The sequence below is a fragment of the Chlorocebus sabaeus genome, chromosome 8 (genome assembly GCF_047675955.1).
Source record: "Chlorocebus sabaeus isolate Y175 chromosome 8, mChlSab1.0.hap1, whole genome shotgun sequence".
Taxonomy (NCBI): Eukaryota; Metazoa; Chordata; class Mammalia; order Primates; family Cercopithecidae; genus Chlorocebus; species Chlorocebus sabaeus.
Genome location: NC_132911.1, coordinates 136,368,730 through 136,386,936, shown reverse-complemented (window position 1 = coordinate 136,386,936; position 18,207 = coordinate 136,368,730). Strand labels below are relative to the sequence as shown.

Genomic DNA, 18,207 nt, shown 5'->3' with positions numbered 1-18,207 from the left:
GTTATATATAATGTATTTATGTTAATATATATTTATATATAAATTATACTATATAAATTAATATAACAAAGTACTACACATTGGATGACTTAACGGAAATTTATGAAAGTGCTGTATTTATATAGTATTAATTATATATATATTTATAATTATGTTGATTCATATATTTATATTAGTGTATTTACTTATATATACTTACAAAATAAGTAAATTTCATTTATCCCAAAATTTCCAAATTGATTTGATCCCAACCCTGTATTAAACTAGATCAGATTAAGTATGTGGACTACAATTACTTAATGCCTTAAATAATAGGTTTTATTGCATTGGGTTTATCATTATGGCCTCATACATAATGGTATGAGGATACCTTTATTGAAGGATACTACAAGAAACAGCCCTATGAAACCTGTGACTGTATGGACATATTTCTGGAGAAACAATGCCTGACATCTCTCAAGGTCTCCATTATGAAACTCTGTGCTAGAAATGTGTTTTAGAGCCGCATGTTAGAGGGAAGCTACAAACTGTATTTTTTCCTTAAAGACCATGAAAATTGTGTAACTAATTATGTTTTTCTCTTTCACTTTGGCTGCCAAGAAGCTCGGAACCAAATCTGCAGCCCATCTATAGCAACCATATGAGTTCTTATGACCAAAGCATATTTGGAATTACCTTTTTACCAAATCTCTAAATAATTTTGACCTATAATTCAACTGATTCTAATAATTTTTTAATTTGTATTTTACTAAATCTTTCTGTGTATTTTTCCCCTTTTATATGTTTCTTATTGCTGCTGTAACAAATTGAGACAAATTTAGTGACTTAATAGAAATGTATTACCTTATGATTCTGGAGATCAAAAGCCTGAAATGGTTTCACTGGGCTAAAATCAAGGTGTTGGCAGGGCTATTCTTTCTTCAGGCTCTAGGAGAGAATCCCTTACTTTGCTCCTTTCAGCTTATAGAGGCTACCTGCATTTTTAGGCTCATGGCCTCTTCCTCCATCCCCAAAGACATCAGTATGCCAACTTTACATCTCTCCCTAACTCTGACACTCATGTCTCTCTCTCGTACTTATAAGGACCTCTGTGGTCCTTACAAGAATCACCCTGATCATCCAAGATCCTTAACCTAATCAAACCTGTAAAGCCCCTTTTGCCATGTAAGGTAACATTCATGGAGATTAGAACATGGACATTCTTGGGGAACCATTATCTTCCAACCACCCCTTCCTAAATACCTCACCTCATTTTGCAGAATAAGGCTGGGTAGATAAATAGGTATCTTTAAACTGTTAGCTCTAACATTTTAGGTTTTAATTGACACTTTTATTTTAATATTTTACTTTGGAAAATCATAATTGAAGTATCAGATGTAAACAATGCTGTAACAATAGCCTATCTATCTTGCTAAGGGTGAAACATGGGCTCATTGGTATTAGAGCCCAGTCATGCATAGTATTCAAGGCCTTTTTTTTTTTCTGTAGAGAGCTTTTGAGAAGTGCCATTGTTGTACTTTGAAGCTATGATTTGACTTAAGCATTGACATTTTTGACATAGTGAGCAATTATAAAATTAACATAAAATATTTTGAGAGTTTATATTAATTATCATTTTTAACAGAAAACCTAATCATTATTATTACCAGTAAAGGTATTTTTAAAACTGTGTAAATTGTATGAAATAAACATTGATTTAGAACAATGTTCTGATAGTTCCCATTAATTATATTGTTTTAATTCTCTATCACTGTGGTGTATTATTATTTCTAAGTTTCAAAAGTTCTAATCAAAATCAACCTGGGGCTGATTCACACTACTACTTTTGAACAATTGTACTATATTTACTGTTTTTTGTTTAAGTGGTTGGATGGTAAAGAAATAGAGCCTTCAGAAAGGATTAAGGCATTGCAGGAGTATTCAGTAATTGAACCACAAATCAGAGAGCAGGAAAAAGATCACTGTCTTAAACGAGCCAAACTCAAGGAAGAGGCTCAGAGGAAACACCAAGAAGAGGATAAAAATGAAGACAAGAGAAGTAACGCAGGCTTTGACGGACGTTGGTACACAGACATCAATGCTACTCTGTATGTAAATTATTAGTTTACTTTCTAGTCAACTTTTGTTAAAAGCAGCAAACTGTATTCTCTTTTCAAGTTCTTTGCAGTACACTTATATTCCGGATTAATTTGAAGAATAAAATATGATGTGAATTTTGGATGGAAGAATATGAGCATCCCATTGCTTGTGACAATTCTGTAAGGCTTTCTTTCCTTGGGGGAAAAATTCCTTTTTAAACTAGCAACTTTAATTTCCATCTAAAATTTATTCTCAGAAAAATCCATAAAATATGTACAGAAAAGGTGAATTAACAGGTGTACTTTGATTTACAAACTAGGAGTATTTTAGAAAGGTTAAATACAAATCACATTATTATAATTTGAATAATTCTAATTGTATCATACATTGTTTCCTTAATTATATACTGAATACATTTTTAATGTGATTAATAACTTTTTTAAATTAAAATTCTCATGTTTGTTTATTTTAAGTGAATTGCAACTATAGTCAGTTGATTTGATTCCATAGTTAAAGTATAAGGCATTTAGATAACAGAATCCCTTAAAATTGGGGAAATAATACTTATAAAGTATTTCAGATGTACATAAATGTTTGAAAATAGTTATATAGGCAGCTTGTAGTTCTACTACCTACATTTAATAAATGACAATAGTTTGTATGTTTGCTTTGGATCTTTTTTTAAATAAGAAATAAAATATCATTAAGAGTGTAGAAGCTCCTTAAGTATTTCCCCTTCATCCCATTCCTCTCTTCATCCTGGTGGCATCTGCTATCCTGAAACTGGTGTGTATTTGATATATATTGATTCATTCATATTTTTAATACCTTTATTTCACAAGTATGCCTCCTCAAACAATAGTAGTTTGAGTATGTGTGTTTACCATGAATGATATCTTTCTATAGCTTTGCTTTTCATGCAACATTATGTTGTTGAGATTTATGCATATGAAGACATGTAAAACTAATTCATTTTAAGTATAGAATAATATCCAGTTGGATGAATAAATTATAACTTATCCTAGAGGTAATATTCAAAATAGTTAATAGCTAGTATTTCACTTGCCCTGACCAATCAGAAGGTGCAGCAGCTCCAACAACACATGCGATCCTTCTAGTGATGCCACCCGGTCAACCTGGACACAGCCATCCCTCTTTGGCTGGCCATGCACATTGTTTTCCCTATTCCCATTTCCAATTCTCACAAGAATAAGATCTCCTAAAAGTAGCATCATGATCTATCTTGGCCAGGGCTGTATCTCTGGTGCCTGGCACAACAGAAGATGCCCAATAAATATTTCTTGAATCCATGTTGAACATTTGTTGAGATATTCAAGCAATGTTGCCCTTGTCCCCTTGTTCAGGTATGAAAATTTCTTCAGGGTATTTAGCAATGGCATTGCTACAACAATCGTGACATCTTTTCAACTTTATACATATTGCCAAATTGTTTTCTAGAGTACTTGTAATAATTTATACTAATATATCAATATACAGGAGTTTTCAATCTTTGCCAATACTGGATAATATATTTTAAAATATTGGCCACTCAAGTGTGTTGCATAGTATATAGTATCCTCTATTTTTAAAAAATTTAATTTGCATTTCTATAGTTACTAGTGAATTTGAATATTTTAAATATCTTTTATATGTTTATTGGTTATTCAGCTATCCTCTATTCAAGTCCCCTACTTGTTTTAAATAAGTTGTTAAGTTTTTTTCTTATTGATAGTTCTTTTATATTCTGGATACAAATAAAAAATATATTCTTTGGTGGTTATGTGCTTTACAAGTGTCTTCTCCCAGTCTGTGACTTGTGTTTAATTATAAGTGCTTGTGTTTTATGAAGTTTAAAAATATTAATGTAGTTAAACTTTTTTTTTTTTTTTTTTTTTTTTTTTTTGAGACGGAGTCTCGCTCTATCGCCCAGGCTGGAGTGCAGTGGCGCAATCTCGGCTCACTGCAAGCTCCGCCTCCCGGGTTCACGCCATTCTCCTGCCTCAGCCTCCCGAGGAGCTGGTACTACAGGCGCCCGCCACTGCGCCCGGCTAATTTTTTCTATTTTTAGTAGAGACGGGGTTTCGCCATGGTCTCGATCTCCTAACCTTGTGATCCGCCCGCCTCGGCCTCCCAAAGTGCTGGGATTACAGGCGTGAGCCACCGCGCCCGGCCTGTTAAACTTATTTGTACATTTTTGTCTTGTTTATGGAATGCTGCTTTTTCCCAGTACCATATCTGTTTGTATCTTTTTATCTGGAATTAACCTTTGCCAATGTATAGGGTAGGGTACTAATAGTTTTTCATATGGGTAGCTAATTGTCTCTGTATCATTTATTAAGGTGCTATTCTTTTCCCACTGATCTGAAATGCCACCCTTACTAATCCCTTCAAACCATGTATTCATGGGTTCATCTCTGAGTTCTCTAGACTGTTCCATAGGAGCACTTCTACCTGGTTTTAGTTTGTATAGATTTATAGCATATCTTGATATTTGGTAGGAGATATTCTCATTTTTCAAAGTTATCTTGGCTATTTTTAGTTCCTTACTTGTCTGTATGAGTTTTAGAATCCGCTGCTAATCAAATTCCTTAAAAATCCCTAGTGGAATTTTGATTGAAATTGCATTTAATTTGTATGTTAATTGGGGGAAAGTTGGCATCTTCATGACATTGATTCTTTCCTTGCTGAACTTTAGAAGAGCTCTATTTACTTAGACCTTCTTCTGAGTCATTCAATGAGGTTTTAAATTTTCACTATGAAAGTCTTAAACCATCTTTCATTGTCTCTATTTCTAAGTATCTTGTAGAATGAGATTTTAAAAATAGATGTAATTGGTTTTGCTGATATTTAAAGGGACAAATTATTTCTGTATACTGATATTGTGTTAATCTTGCTAACCTTTATGAAAGAGGCAATCCTGCATTTTCTAACTGGAAAAATACATTGTTTGTAAGCAGTAACTTGAAAATTGTTTTCCAATCCCTCTCCTTCTACTTTATTTTCTTCATGTTGCCTGCAAAGGTCTCCAGTATGGAGTGGAATAGTAGTGTTAAGAATGGGTATCTGTATCTTGTTTCTGACTTTAAAAAGAATGTTTGCAATTTCTCATCATTAAGTATAATGTTTGCTATGGGTTTTTGGGTCTTGTTAAGTAAGCTTCCTTCTATTCTCAGTTGATGAAGAGCTTTTATCATCACATGCATTATATTGATTTTTATTAAATGCTTTCTCCAAATTTATTGAGATAATAGTGTTTTTCTGTTACTGTGTTGAATTACATTAATAGAATTTCTAATGTTAAACCATCCTTGAATTTCTGGGATAGACATCCTTTGTCCATGATTATTTGCTAATGCATTGCTCCATTGATTTTGCTAATATCTTATTTTAATATTTGAACCTGTGTTCATAAGTGAGTTTATGCTATGATATCCTTGTCTCATTGTATTTTTTTCCTGCTGTTTTGCATCAAAGTTATGTAATAGGCACATACAATATCTTGGAGATAATTTACTATCCTTGGCTTCTAAAAGTTTACAAAAGTTAAAATGATCTGTTCCTTGTATTTTAGTAGAAGTTTACAGTGTGGTTTCTTGCAGGTGCCTTCTTGCCTCCCCCATAGACCTGGCTGATCCTTAAGTCTTCACCATTCTCACCCTATTTAGCCTATTTGAACAGAAACATAGACATTCTGGATGAGAATCATTGAAATCCTGAATCATTGAATTAGTTGGTGAGGAGTAGGAGATTATTTCCCTCTCAAGGCTTCAAGAAGAAATACTACAGAGAATCAGAGGCTGCAAGAAAGGGAGATGAACATTTAACTCTTGACTAGGTAGAGCCTGCCTCCAGCCTGGAGAATTGAAAAGATAGAAAGTGACCTGGAGCAGAGGGATCAGGGAAAAAGGTATTAATGGCAACAGCTCACACTTCATATGGCAAGGATTTTGTGAATATCTTTTTTTTTTTTTTTTTTTTCCTCCCAGACAGAGTCTTACTGTGTCTCCTAGGCTGGAGTGCAATGATGCGATCTCAGCTCACTGCAACCTCTGCCTCCTGGGTTCAAGCGATTCTCCTGCCTCAGCCTCCTGAGTAGCTGGGATTACAGGTGTGTGCCACCATGCCTGAGTAATTTTTGTATCTTTAGTAGAGATGGATTTCACCATGTTGGTCAGGCTAGTCTCTCACTCCTGACCTCGTGATGTGCCCACCTCAGCCTCCCAAAGTGCTGGGATTACAGGCGTGAGCCACCGCACCCAGCCAGGATTTGCGAATATTGTATAGACCAAGTAGACATGGTAGAAGAGCTGGATTTGAGCTGTCTTGCAGAGATGCTGTCCAATAGGACAGCAGCAATAAGAAACTAAGGGGTGGATTATCAATGGCAGAAGCTGGGGAGTTATCACAAAAGGAGCCAGGAAGTATATTGACCACCTCAACAGTGAACAGTACACTTGGAGGGTTCTTGTAGTGTCTCCAAGAATGACAAAAGTGCTTGCAGGAAAAGAAAGTCAGTATCTGGATATTGGTCCCAGCGAGGGTAGCAATAGCCAGGTTATAATAGGAGTGGTCATATAAGAGATGTTCACCTTCTTCTCCTCATTCATCTTCCCAGGTCCCAAATTCTGAAGGCAGGAAGCCTCTGAACCTAAGATGCCCAGTGGTATGGGATTCAGAGGAAGGAATGAATGACAATGAAAAGTAGGAGAGGGTGTCCCTCTTCCCATGCACATCCCAATCTGAAACAGGGCCAGGAGAGAGAATGGGTTGGAGAAGGAGGGAATGGCTTCGATTTGAAACCTAGGTCTGAACTTTTATTTAAACTTTAGACCCTTTAGTATCTGAAAGTGAATGTTTAGCTGAGATTATCCTGTTCTTAAAAGTGACTATAGAGCTGTGGGATCTGCTCATGGATGAGTAGAGAGTTCTGAGAGAGCAGGTTTGAAGGCAGTGGTTGAAGAGAAAGTTTTTTTGATCATACACTAATGAGCTCACTTTGTTTCATCAACCAGCTACACACATTTATATGTATTTTGCCTTGGAGACTTATGTTATTTAGCTCATATCTCTGATAATTTTTCTTAAGTACTGTTATTTTTATGTTTTTATAATTATTGTTTTAGATTGCAAAAGGCCAGATTTAACCAATTCGTCACTTTCCAGGAAAAATATAATTTAAATGGTTAAATGAGAATGGAACCAATTATTTCAGTGGCAATTATCTAGAATATTGTAGAATATTATAGATACCCTTCATAGATTATTCTTTCAATACCATAAAGAACTGTAGCTGTATAGCAAAACAATTTATTTATTTTCAACAATCTGCATTATTTTGCTTATTAAAATATTTAGTTGCATTGTATCTGTAAAGACAGCAGAATTTTACTATATATTCTATTGATGCTACTTAAATTTCATGTTCTAGTATTTTTGGTTCATCCCTTTGAAAAATATCTTTCACAATATTTTCGAGATAAAGAAAATATATTTGAAAAGATATTGTCAAAATGAAGAAAATGTCTTTAGTTTGAAGATAACTAAAGGAGCCTTTCTTGTCACCTCATTCAATAACAAAACCCAACATATATTGAGTACCTACTATTTTCTATAGTTGGTATTAAAGGCATCATGTAATTTTTTTCATTTAATGTCATCTAATAAACTGTCTATTCTAGGGAGAGGTAAGGGGAGAGAGACTATACCTAATGTTTATTGCTTGAATGATGTCATTTTCTTGCCACAAGAATAGAATCTCCCTGAAAGTAGCGTCATGGTTTGTGTAGGCCAGGATTGTATCTCTGGTGTCTGGCACAACAGAAGATGCTCAGTAAATATTTTTGGGATCCATGTTGAACAAATGTTGACTATCTCACATAATACCCATCTGATGACATATAGAGACATTGTTTAATTCTCTGATATAAAGCTACATAATCAGAAGTTATCCATGAAAAATAAACTAGGTACAGGCCATACTATAAAAAGTGTCATATGTCCCACAAGCGAATTTTGGAGATAAGAGAGTCATTAAAAAACCTAGAAATAATATGATCCAATTTGCCTGCTAGAAAAGTCCCTCTGGGAGTAGTGTGGAGAGTGTAATTGACAGGTACGAGATTAGAGGTGGGGTGACTGCTTGTCTGATCATCAGAATCTCCTGCAAAATATAAAACACAGATTCCCAGGCTTCAGATCTACTACTTCAGAACTACTTCAGATCTACTGAATAGGCTTTCTGATGAGAGCCCAGGAATCTGTACTTTTTATAAAGCTCCCCAGGTGATCCTTAGCAGTCAGGTCTGTGAACCCTGGAATCTGATTACCTCAATATTCCTGATGATAGAGGATGAAGGCCTGCCCTATTCAATCTTTCAATGTAATGAATGTTAACAGCCTTGGGTTGATCTCACTACATATCCAGGCCAGGGTAACCAGGCCTGGATAGACTGTGTTTCAGAGTCACTTTGTCATTCAAAGGTAAGAAGATCACATAAGAAAACTGTGTAGATATTAAAGGGCCAGCATTAAGGATGAAGCTCATGAATCCATTATTGTTCTTAAGTGCTCTGTTTTTCCTAGTTCCTCTTTAGAGAGCAAAGACCACCTACAGGCACCAGACACAGAGGAACACAACACAAAGAAATTAGATAACAGTGAAGATGACTTGGAATTCTGGAATAAGCCCTGCTTATTTACTCCTGAATCGAGATTGGAAACTCTTAGACACATGGAAAAACAACGGAAAAATCAGGAAAAATTAAGGTATTTCATTCTTTCCTTTGAGAGGGAAGCAGTAGCCACTTATGAACTATATTTTCATGATTGCCTTTTTTTTTAACCCATTATTTGTGTTAAACCTTTAGCACTCATATATAGATTTTGTTTTTTCTAAGTATAGCTTTTTGTTGAATTGTATTGGCTTACATTCATTAATATCAAAGTACCTTCTTTAGAACATCATGAATTATGACATTTTAGGTAGAGATTTTTTGTATGTCTTTAGCTTTTTACAACTTTTAATATACCCAATAATAGTGTATTAGGGTACACTAATACATTAGTATTTCTAGTCTAGAAAAAGTTCATTTTGTGGAATGAATGGGCTCCTTTTTGAGTCTGTTCTATTAATTTGCAAAGTGAAGAATTGGAAATTAGTTTTATTAGACATTTTATTTTCCTAATACAACTTTCTTCGACATTTAACACTATGATTTCACTTTTGAATTGTTTATCTATAATTTGATGATTTGTTAGAAACTAGGATTTTTATGCTATTATCTTCAGAGTAGATTTTTCAAAAACAGATTTTGTGTCATTCCATTTCGTGTCATTGCTGAAGTCTAGTGTGTAAAATACATAACTTATGGGAATATTTATTATTCATGAGCTTGAGAAAGTGATAAATTAGCCCTGAAATATAGTAATCTACATGGCAATGCCTCAAGTGAAACGAAACACAATCTCTCTCTCTGTGATTAACAACTAAAAGCAAGAAAGGAGAAGTAAAAAAGATTTGAAATCTCAGCTGCTTTCATAAAATTTTCATTAATTAGAAATACAGGGAGGTATAACAATCAAAAATCAAATTTTATCTAAAATACTTGTTTGTAAAACGTGGGTGATTTTCACACTAAGGGACCACACAGCCCTTTGGGAAGAGCATTGAATAAGATTATGTATGCATGTCCTGACTCCACTATTACCCTCTGTGTGATGTTGGCAAGTACCTAACTTCTCCTCATCTGGTTCTTCGTCTGCTAAACAGGGATTATCATGCCTGTCTTACCTACCCCACTGTACCGTTAAGAAAATCAGATGAGCCCATCCATACATGTGAAAGTGCTCTGCAGACTCAAGAGCCCTTTGAAATGGAAGTTCTACATGTTTATAGAATGTGAAATATTTCTTACATATATACTCATACACACATATGTTATATTTATATATCAGTGGGTATATATAAATAATATCTAATCTATTATGTATTGAGCCTGAAATAAGGAGAATTTTTTTTACTCCCTGACACCTAATAAAGTAAGGCTGAATTGGATGGAGATCTGAGTCTCTAGGTTTTGGACACCTTAGACTTCCCAATCCAGTGAGTCCCTGAGATGTTTGCCTCTGATTGTGTTGCCATTTTTATTAACTGGGTGTAAGCAGGGACAAAAGAAATCTTTTATTCCTAACTCTGATCTGCTTTACACTGAGTAGGATTAAGCTAAGGGCTTGTGAATGCCCCTTAATTGTCCTGAGTCATTGAAATATTAACTCCATTGGATCTGGAGGCCCAGTTTAAGATGCAGAAGAATGTGAATGATTTTTTCTAAAATAAAGTTAACTGATATAAAATCTGTATTAAAGTTACAATAGAAATTTAAGGCAAAGAATTGCCAATAGTTCCATCATCTAAACAAATTTTTCCATCTGATCTAGATATTGTCCATATTTGCCTATTTAAGTTTCTATATACTTTCAGTAATCTTTTAAATAGAATTTACATACTGCATTTTAATTTCATATTACTCAATTAATCTTCTATTATTTGCTTCCTTTATTTACCTCCTATCCAACCCTTTAATGTAATGAGTGTTGTTAACAGGCTGTGGTTGATCTCACTACATTTTTTTTAACCCTTTATAATTGTATAAATTATCTCTGCAAGTGTAAGATTTGGGGTCTTTTTGTAAAACAAATACGTATTTATGTTTTATATATTTTTTCTCACTAAAGACATCATAAACACTTTTCTAAATCAATAAGTAATGAGCAAACACATTTTTTAATAGCTGCAAAATATGTTATAGCATGAATGAAGCACAGTTGATTCAACCATTCCTCCACTGATGGGCACTCACAACAGTTCCAGGGGTTTGCCACTGTAAATAATGCTGTGAGAAATACCCTTTTACATAGATTCTTCTGTGCTGATATTTTTATTTATATTGAATAGATTCTATTCAATTGGTATGTTAAATGTTGTATTTTAGCTAAAGCAGAAGCTCTGTACACAAATGGAGAGTTGACAGTTATCTGGGTAAATCATGTATAAAATAGACTTATTTAAATATTAATAGACAGTCATGAAAAGGAGTTTTCTTCCCTCATTCAAATTATCTGGCAAATTGTCTTGGTCATTTTTTTGCTGTACAGATACAGATACAACCACGTAAAAAAATCTGGCTTGATTGTCAGTTCCCAGCATAGAATTAAAGGAATGGGCTTCAGAACAATGAATTGCTGATGTGTTCATAAAAGTTCAATTAATTTTTTTAAAACTGTTTCACAAAAACGTATTAATTGCTTTTATATTCTCTTTGCTTATTTTTTCTTTCCATGCTGCCCCTTGTTCTCACCCACCATCAATCTTAAGTGAAAAAAAGAAGAAAGTGAAACCACCCAGGACTTTGATCACTGAAGATGGGAAAGCCCTAAATGTAAATGAGCCCAAGTATGTGAGGCCAAATAGAGAGTTAAAGACCCAAAAGTGTCAATCAATGGTGTTGGTCAATCATTGTTTCAATTCCAAGTTTGCTCTGCAAAGAATATATCTGACTGCTCTTAACAAGTTTGATGAGTCTAAAAATAATGTCATTTGGTGCATATTTAAAGGGAAAACATCTATTATGTTTCAAATGCATAATTGTCTTGGCATCTAGCAAATGATCTTGGCATATGGAGATCTTAGTTATTTATGTACCCCATGAAACTTTGGACCATATACAGTTTTATGCCTGAAAATTGCCACCACATTATTGTTGTATTTATGAATTTTTAAAACTCTGCCATGAGCAAGCTGGTTGAGAATACTGATGTACCGTCTATACATCTACTTTATACTCTGGAGCCCATATACAAAGCCTTTGAGAGCAAAGGAAGGAAATCAATATAATAACCTCAATGAATTTAATAGAGGACAGATACTCAAACTGGAAATCTTCAAGTATAATAATATCTAATCTACCCTCTTTATCTGTTTTAAAGTTTGAAATTAAAAAGCAGGACAGAAAAGCCTTTTGTAGCCAAAATACAGACCAAAGAGCCTACAGACTAAATCTCATTCACTTCATTTTATTACTCAAACCTATTTTCCGTCATGATTTCATTTGCTCTGTCATGACCATGGTGAAGGCACAATCTTGAATTATTTCTGGGCATCATTTATCTTCACGGCAATCACAGGTGGTAGACAGTCTTTCTTTCTTACATGTCCAGCCTGGGCCTGAGAGAGGTGGAGTGACTTGCCCAAGGTCACACAGCTAATAGGTGGTGTTTCTGAGTTGCTCATGCTAACCTACTTCTAGTGACTTCCATGATAAGATGTATAATCCCTTCCCCTTACCCACATACAGCAGACAGGACTGCAAGACAGAACATGAGGCTAGGCCCTGGGGATAGAGCAGTGACTATGACCGGTTTCTTTCTGACCTCATGGAGTTCAGAAATCAAGTTTAGGCCATCTCTCTTTAGTCTACAACAGAGCTCAAGGGAGACTCCCAGAACTCCATATGTCTCTGGTAAGACCACCACTCTTCCCACACACTGCAGCCTCACCTGCCCCTAAAACCAGTTCTCCTGAGGGTGATTCTATGAAGAACTGATTACCCACCACCTCCTCAGTGGCACTGCCTCCCGACATGCGATCGTCCCCTGTTCCTGCCCTCCCAGGTCATGCGCCACTGTCCAGAATCTTACACCCAAATGGCGCTGATCCAGTTCAACTCATTCTCGCCTCTTTTGGACCCCTGTGCCCTCTGGGGCTTGAGCCTGGACAGCAAAGCCTGAAGCCTCCACCATTTCTCCTCTTTCACTAACTGAAGCGGAGGATTCACTTCTGCAACTGCCCACTGTTCTTCCTCACCACATACACCACAGGGACAGTTACAGCCCATTGCCACTTTCAGGCCATCTTTCTCCATTTCTTTGTTGAAGCACAAGCCCTCTAGATATAGCACCCCTGCCCCTTCTTCCCGCAGTCATCTACATCACCCTGATCAACTCTCAACCCCAGCCTTCTCAATTCATTGAAGATCTTTCACCCACACCAGTGTCTCTCTCTGCCTCTCCTGCCATCATCAGTCTTGGTGATGACTTTATCAAACATGTAGGTGATCCACCAGAAGCCCTGGCCTCTCAGTTCCCCAACCAGCTCACTTCTCCAGCTCAACTCAACCACATGATTTCATTTTCATTCCTAGATTTGCCACCATCAATATCTCTTCCACGTCAGAAACTTCACCTCGAGTGTCTCATTAGATGCCATTTCTTATGTTCCTGGGGGAACTTCCTCCACTCCAACAACCACATGCCCCCATGAAGACCATAAGATAATTCACTCTCCTATTTTTCTTACTCTCCCCTAACCCCTCATCTACTCTTGCCATTCTTTAGTTTTATGGTTCATCACAGAAATCAGTCCTTGGGCCAGGTGCAGTGGCTCACGCCTATAATCCCAGCACTTTGGGAGGCCGAGGCAGGCAGATCAGGAGTTTGAGACCAGCCTGGCCAACATGATGAAACCCCATCTCTACTGAAAATACAAAAATTAGCCGGGAGTGGTGGCACATGCCTGTAATCCCACCTACTTGGGAATCTGGGACATGAGAATCGCTTGAACCCGGGAGGCAGAGGTTGCAGTGAGCCGAGATCATGCCACTGCACTCCTGCCTGGGCAACAGAGTGAGACCCTGTCTCAAGGAAAAAGGAAAAGAAAAAAGAAATCAATCCTTGTCATTTGTCTTCCACTCTCTTGTTTTTTTCTCTTTCCATCATTCTCACCTCACAAAACCCCAACCCTATTTAAATCTAGCACACTACCCACTCTTGGGCTGGTCCTCCTGTGTGGCTGGAGGAGACCATTCACCTCTTGCTGGTCTTACCTTAAATTCATAACCACAGATCTCAAATGGACTCTGGCAATCTTCCTTTATTTTCTTGGGCCGTCCATTATCCCACGGTCCTGCAGGCTGCTCTCGTACCTTCTTTCTCCTTACTTCCAACATCATCTGACACTTCCACAGTCTTAACTGAGGACCTTGTTTCCTATTTCATTGAGAAAAAAAGCAATCAGGAGATTTCTTTTCCTCCCAACATCCGATTTACCAGTGTAGCTGGACCTGTCCCATGTACTCCCCTCTCTTCCCTTGCTGATGGTGAACTTCCTATCCAAAATCAATCTGTGTAAGCACCCTGACTCCATCCCTCTGCCTATCAAGGACTTAGTTGCTCAGTTATCCTTGGTCTTCTGCACTAGTTCTCTCCACTCTGCTAGATCAATCTCACCCATGTGCAAACAAATTCTAAAAATCTCTGTCTTAAACAAAACAAAAGCAAGAACCTCCCTTCCCCTGGTTTTCCTTCCAGCCACAGCTCTTTTTCTCTGCCCCCATTTAATGGAATTGTCTGCACTTGGTCTCCAGTTTCTGACTTCACATTCCTTCTTGAAACCACTTCTGTGTATTCCATCATCCTGAAATTTCCTTAGCCATATTATTTCCACATTCAGTGTTCAATTCTTAGTCTTTGTCTTACTGGACATAGTAGATTTGGATCAAATTGTTCAGTACCATCCTTCTTAAAGCAATTTCTTCCCTTTGCTTCTGATTTTTCTTCTACCTAGCTGACTGCTCATCTTTCTAAGCTTTGATGTATCCCTTTGGTTTTGTTTTTTGGGTGCCCTATAGCAAACTACTCAGCTGTCTTCCTTTTCGCATTAGCTCTTCATGGCTCTCACCAAATCCCATGGCTGTAAACACACTCTTTACATTGCTCCCAACTTGATCCAACCTCTTCTCTGAGCTCAAGACTTGTCTATTCAGTTATGTTGTTAAGAACATATAGTTCCTCTTCAAAGAGTTTTGGTTCCTGGTTCTTTGTTCTATTCTAAAAGGTAATCGTACCCCTTCATCTATCAGCCCTCCCTATCTCTGCTGTGCCCAAACACCTTAAGATGTACCGTACCTGTCCTTCCCATGAAACGCCCACCCTTGCCTCCTTTGATGAGGTCGACAGTAGCCAATCAGAATTAGCCTAGATTGTGCAGTCCATTCCCAGCCTGCAGCGGGAGGGCACAGGAACAGAATCTGTGTTAGGGATAAAAAACTCCTGCTCTCCTTTGTTTTGCTCGCTCTCCCTTGCCTCTGCCTTGCATGCAGGAATTGCCCTTCTATAGAAGTATATTGCCTTGCTGAGAAAACTTTTGCCTGGGTGTTGGTTTCACTTTATGGCATCAAAAATTTGTTTCTAACAATTAGAAGTTTGACATCACTGGGTGGATGTAAGAGAGTCATTGCACACTTATTATAGCTAAAAGAGAACCCCTGATTTCAAGCCTCACTACCACTCTCCAGCATCGTGTGCTTGTGTCCCTGTGTTCTCCATCTCAGTAACACACATTCACCCCTTGGCTAAGACCAGAAACCTTGGATTCTCCCTTGATTCTTCTCTCTGTCATCTTATCAGTGAGCCCTGTGAAGTCTTCCTTCGATATTATCGGAATCCAGCCATGTCTTACTGACCCCACCACCACCTCTAGCTGACAGTAACTCTTGCTTGGACAGTTGCAATTGCTTATTAAGTAGTCTCCATCGTTCATCTGTTGGCCTCCTACATTCTGTTCTACTCAGCTAAATAAAGAAGAAAAAATGGAAGAAAGGATACATGCTCCTTTTCTTAAGGGACATTCTTAGAACGTGCCATACAACGACTGTCCCACCCCTGACCTCACCTACATTCAAGGGAGGCCACAGAATGCAACCTTTGTTGTACATAGCCATGCTCCTAGTTCAAACCATGGTTCCTGTCACTAGGAATAAAGGGGGAAGCAGATAGCAACTAAATAGCAATCTCTGCCATAGGAAACTTCTCTGAAATTACTTTATAAGTAATAAGAAATCGAGGCAGAGCAAGAGCACATAAAAGGCTCCTGAGATGAGGTTCTACAAATGCACGGGCCATTTGAGACAGTGAAGAAGTCCCACAGGCCTGGACTATTGAAAGCAATGAGACAATTTCTGCCACAAGCAGAAATGCTGCTAACAGCCACATCTATCGCTAACTTCGCATTTTCCTAAACAGTTTAGCTTATGTTCTTTTATATTGTTGAGTTGTATATTTTATAGAGTAATATGATAAGTGAAATGCTCAAAAGAAAATTGACCAGGCAATTCTGATAGCATGATGTTCAGTGTGGAAGCTAGACCTAGGACTCAGCCTCAGGGTACAGTTGAAAGATGGTAGAGCTTTGAAATCCTGCCTAGCCAGGCTCGTGCAGACAAAGTGTAAAGGCATTTATTATAATTCAGCTATGCCAACATCTTTGAACCTCTGTTTCTTCATCTATAAAACAGAGGTAATAGATAATGGGCAGTGTCTCAGCCTTTTTCAGGGCAATGGAAGGTCAGCAATGAAAGGAGAAGAAAAAAATAGCAAGAAAAAAGAAGGAAGACAGGACTCTTTAAAACCTAAGGAATCGAATGCAGGATAAAGGGGAGGCAAAAGCAACCTTTAGTTCTCCATAAATAATTCCAGTGTTTTAGTTTGCTTCTGGCAAACTCACATGAAATGGAAAAGAAAACTTTAGCCACCAGATGTCTCTATCTCTGCACCAAAGCTAATTTTTTTTGTTTGTAATTTACCTTAAGATTCTCACATTTAAACACTGTAAGCACAAATAATTTATTAATATGTTGTAGGTTTCGCTGAAATTTTAAAATTACCATTGACATTTGATTGTCCAACCACCAAAATAAGTTGTCATTGGACATTATTATAAAATTATTATCTAATTTGCTTCTGAATTTGTGAAGGGATTATCTGTACAGTATCCTAAAGTCATCTCTTTTTTTCCCCCAAATGTCTTATTCTTAGAATTGACTTCTCTTTGAAAGACAATGAAAAGCAGATCATCCTGGACCTTGCTGTCTATAGGTAAAGGCATGTTCTATGTATTTATTTATTGACATTTCTGTCTGTTTTCATTCTCAGTAGTCATTTTTTAGTTCTGAAAAAAATTGGAAATGGAATTGACTTAGACCTATAGTTAAATGAAGCTTATTTGTTAAGACAGAGAAGTTACTATAATTTTTCAAAGCACGAAAATGAAAGGAAAGGTAAATAAAGCCACAATTTCATGGCTATGATCTCAGGAATATCTAAGGCAGAGTTTAAATAATTCTGAGACCTATGCTGTTTTCTGATGCTGATACTACAAGGACCCCACTCTGCTCTTTGCTGGCATAGTCCTCTGTTTTTGTCTAAAATGCCTAGTAATAGGTATCAGGTGGTTGGCTCCCCTCCCTCAGTCCCACCTCAGAGGCCTGGGGGAACACCTAGCAGCCTCTGTCACCAGTGGACCCTTCTTCCCTGCTGCCCTCTCACATCCTGCCTGTTTTCTCACCCGTGGGTAGGAGTGGCACAGACCTCCTGCCTGCCCTCATCACCACACCCAAACTATTGTCCTTTTCTCTTCCCTAAACCTCCATGGCTTTGACACTCAAACCTTCAGCCTATATCACCTTCTGCCCTTCTTTGTGGAAGCATCTAAAGGCAGCAGGTCACTCTGCCTCATTCCCTGAAGATTTTAGACCCTGGTTCGCTGTGCTGATAACATCCTTCTGATCACCTCAGTGTCCCCTGGCACCATCGCAGAGGCTGCTTGCCTGTGCTTCCCTCTGCCTGTATCGCCCTCGGTGTCCTTGTAGCTTGCTGCCTTGTGTCCTTCACGCCTCTGCTCAGATGTCACCTCATTAGAAGGGCCTCTCTGCCCCACCATCTGACATAAAGCAGTACCTGCCCCTGCCCAGCACTTCCTTCCACTCTTTCTACTTGGCTTCCTGCTGACAAAGTGTAAATGTACTTGTATTCTTAAAATTTCGTGGTCAGAGCAGGAAGTTGTTTTGTTTGTTCTTTCCTCTCTACATCTCCACACCTAAAACCTGGCACCTGTTAGGTGCTCAATAAATACAGGAATGAATGAATAAATGAACAAATACTGATCATGGGAGTATGACATTGGCATGCGCGAATGAATGGATGAATGTTTACATTCATGAATTATAATAAATGCCTTTCTCTTTTTAATGGCTTTTGATGTACCCCATTTTATTTAATCTCTCAGTAACCCTGGGA

General features: G+C 37.4%; 1 protein-coding gene across 4 annotated transcripts in view; it reads left to right on the top strand.

Moving 5' to 3' along the window:
- The window catches only part of DNAAF11 (dynein axonemal assembly factor 11), a 95,792-nt gene that overhangs the window by 36,172 nt on the left and 41,413 nt on the right, over positions 1-18,207 (top strand). For all 4 annotated transcript variants that reach the window (XM_073018364.1, XM_073018363.1, XM_073018362.1 and 1 more), the window contains exons 5-8: positions 1,864-2,087; positions 8,662-8,844; positions 11,453-11,530; positions 16,948-17,007. In XM_073018364.1, coding sequence (XP_072874465.1) covers positions 1,864-2,087; positions 8,662-8,844; positions 11,453-11,530; positions 16,948-17,007 — 545 coding nt within the window. The remainder of the gene's footprint in view (positions 1-1,863; positions 2,088-8,661; positions 8,845-11,452; positions 11,531-16,947; positions 17,008-18,207) is intronic.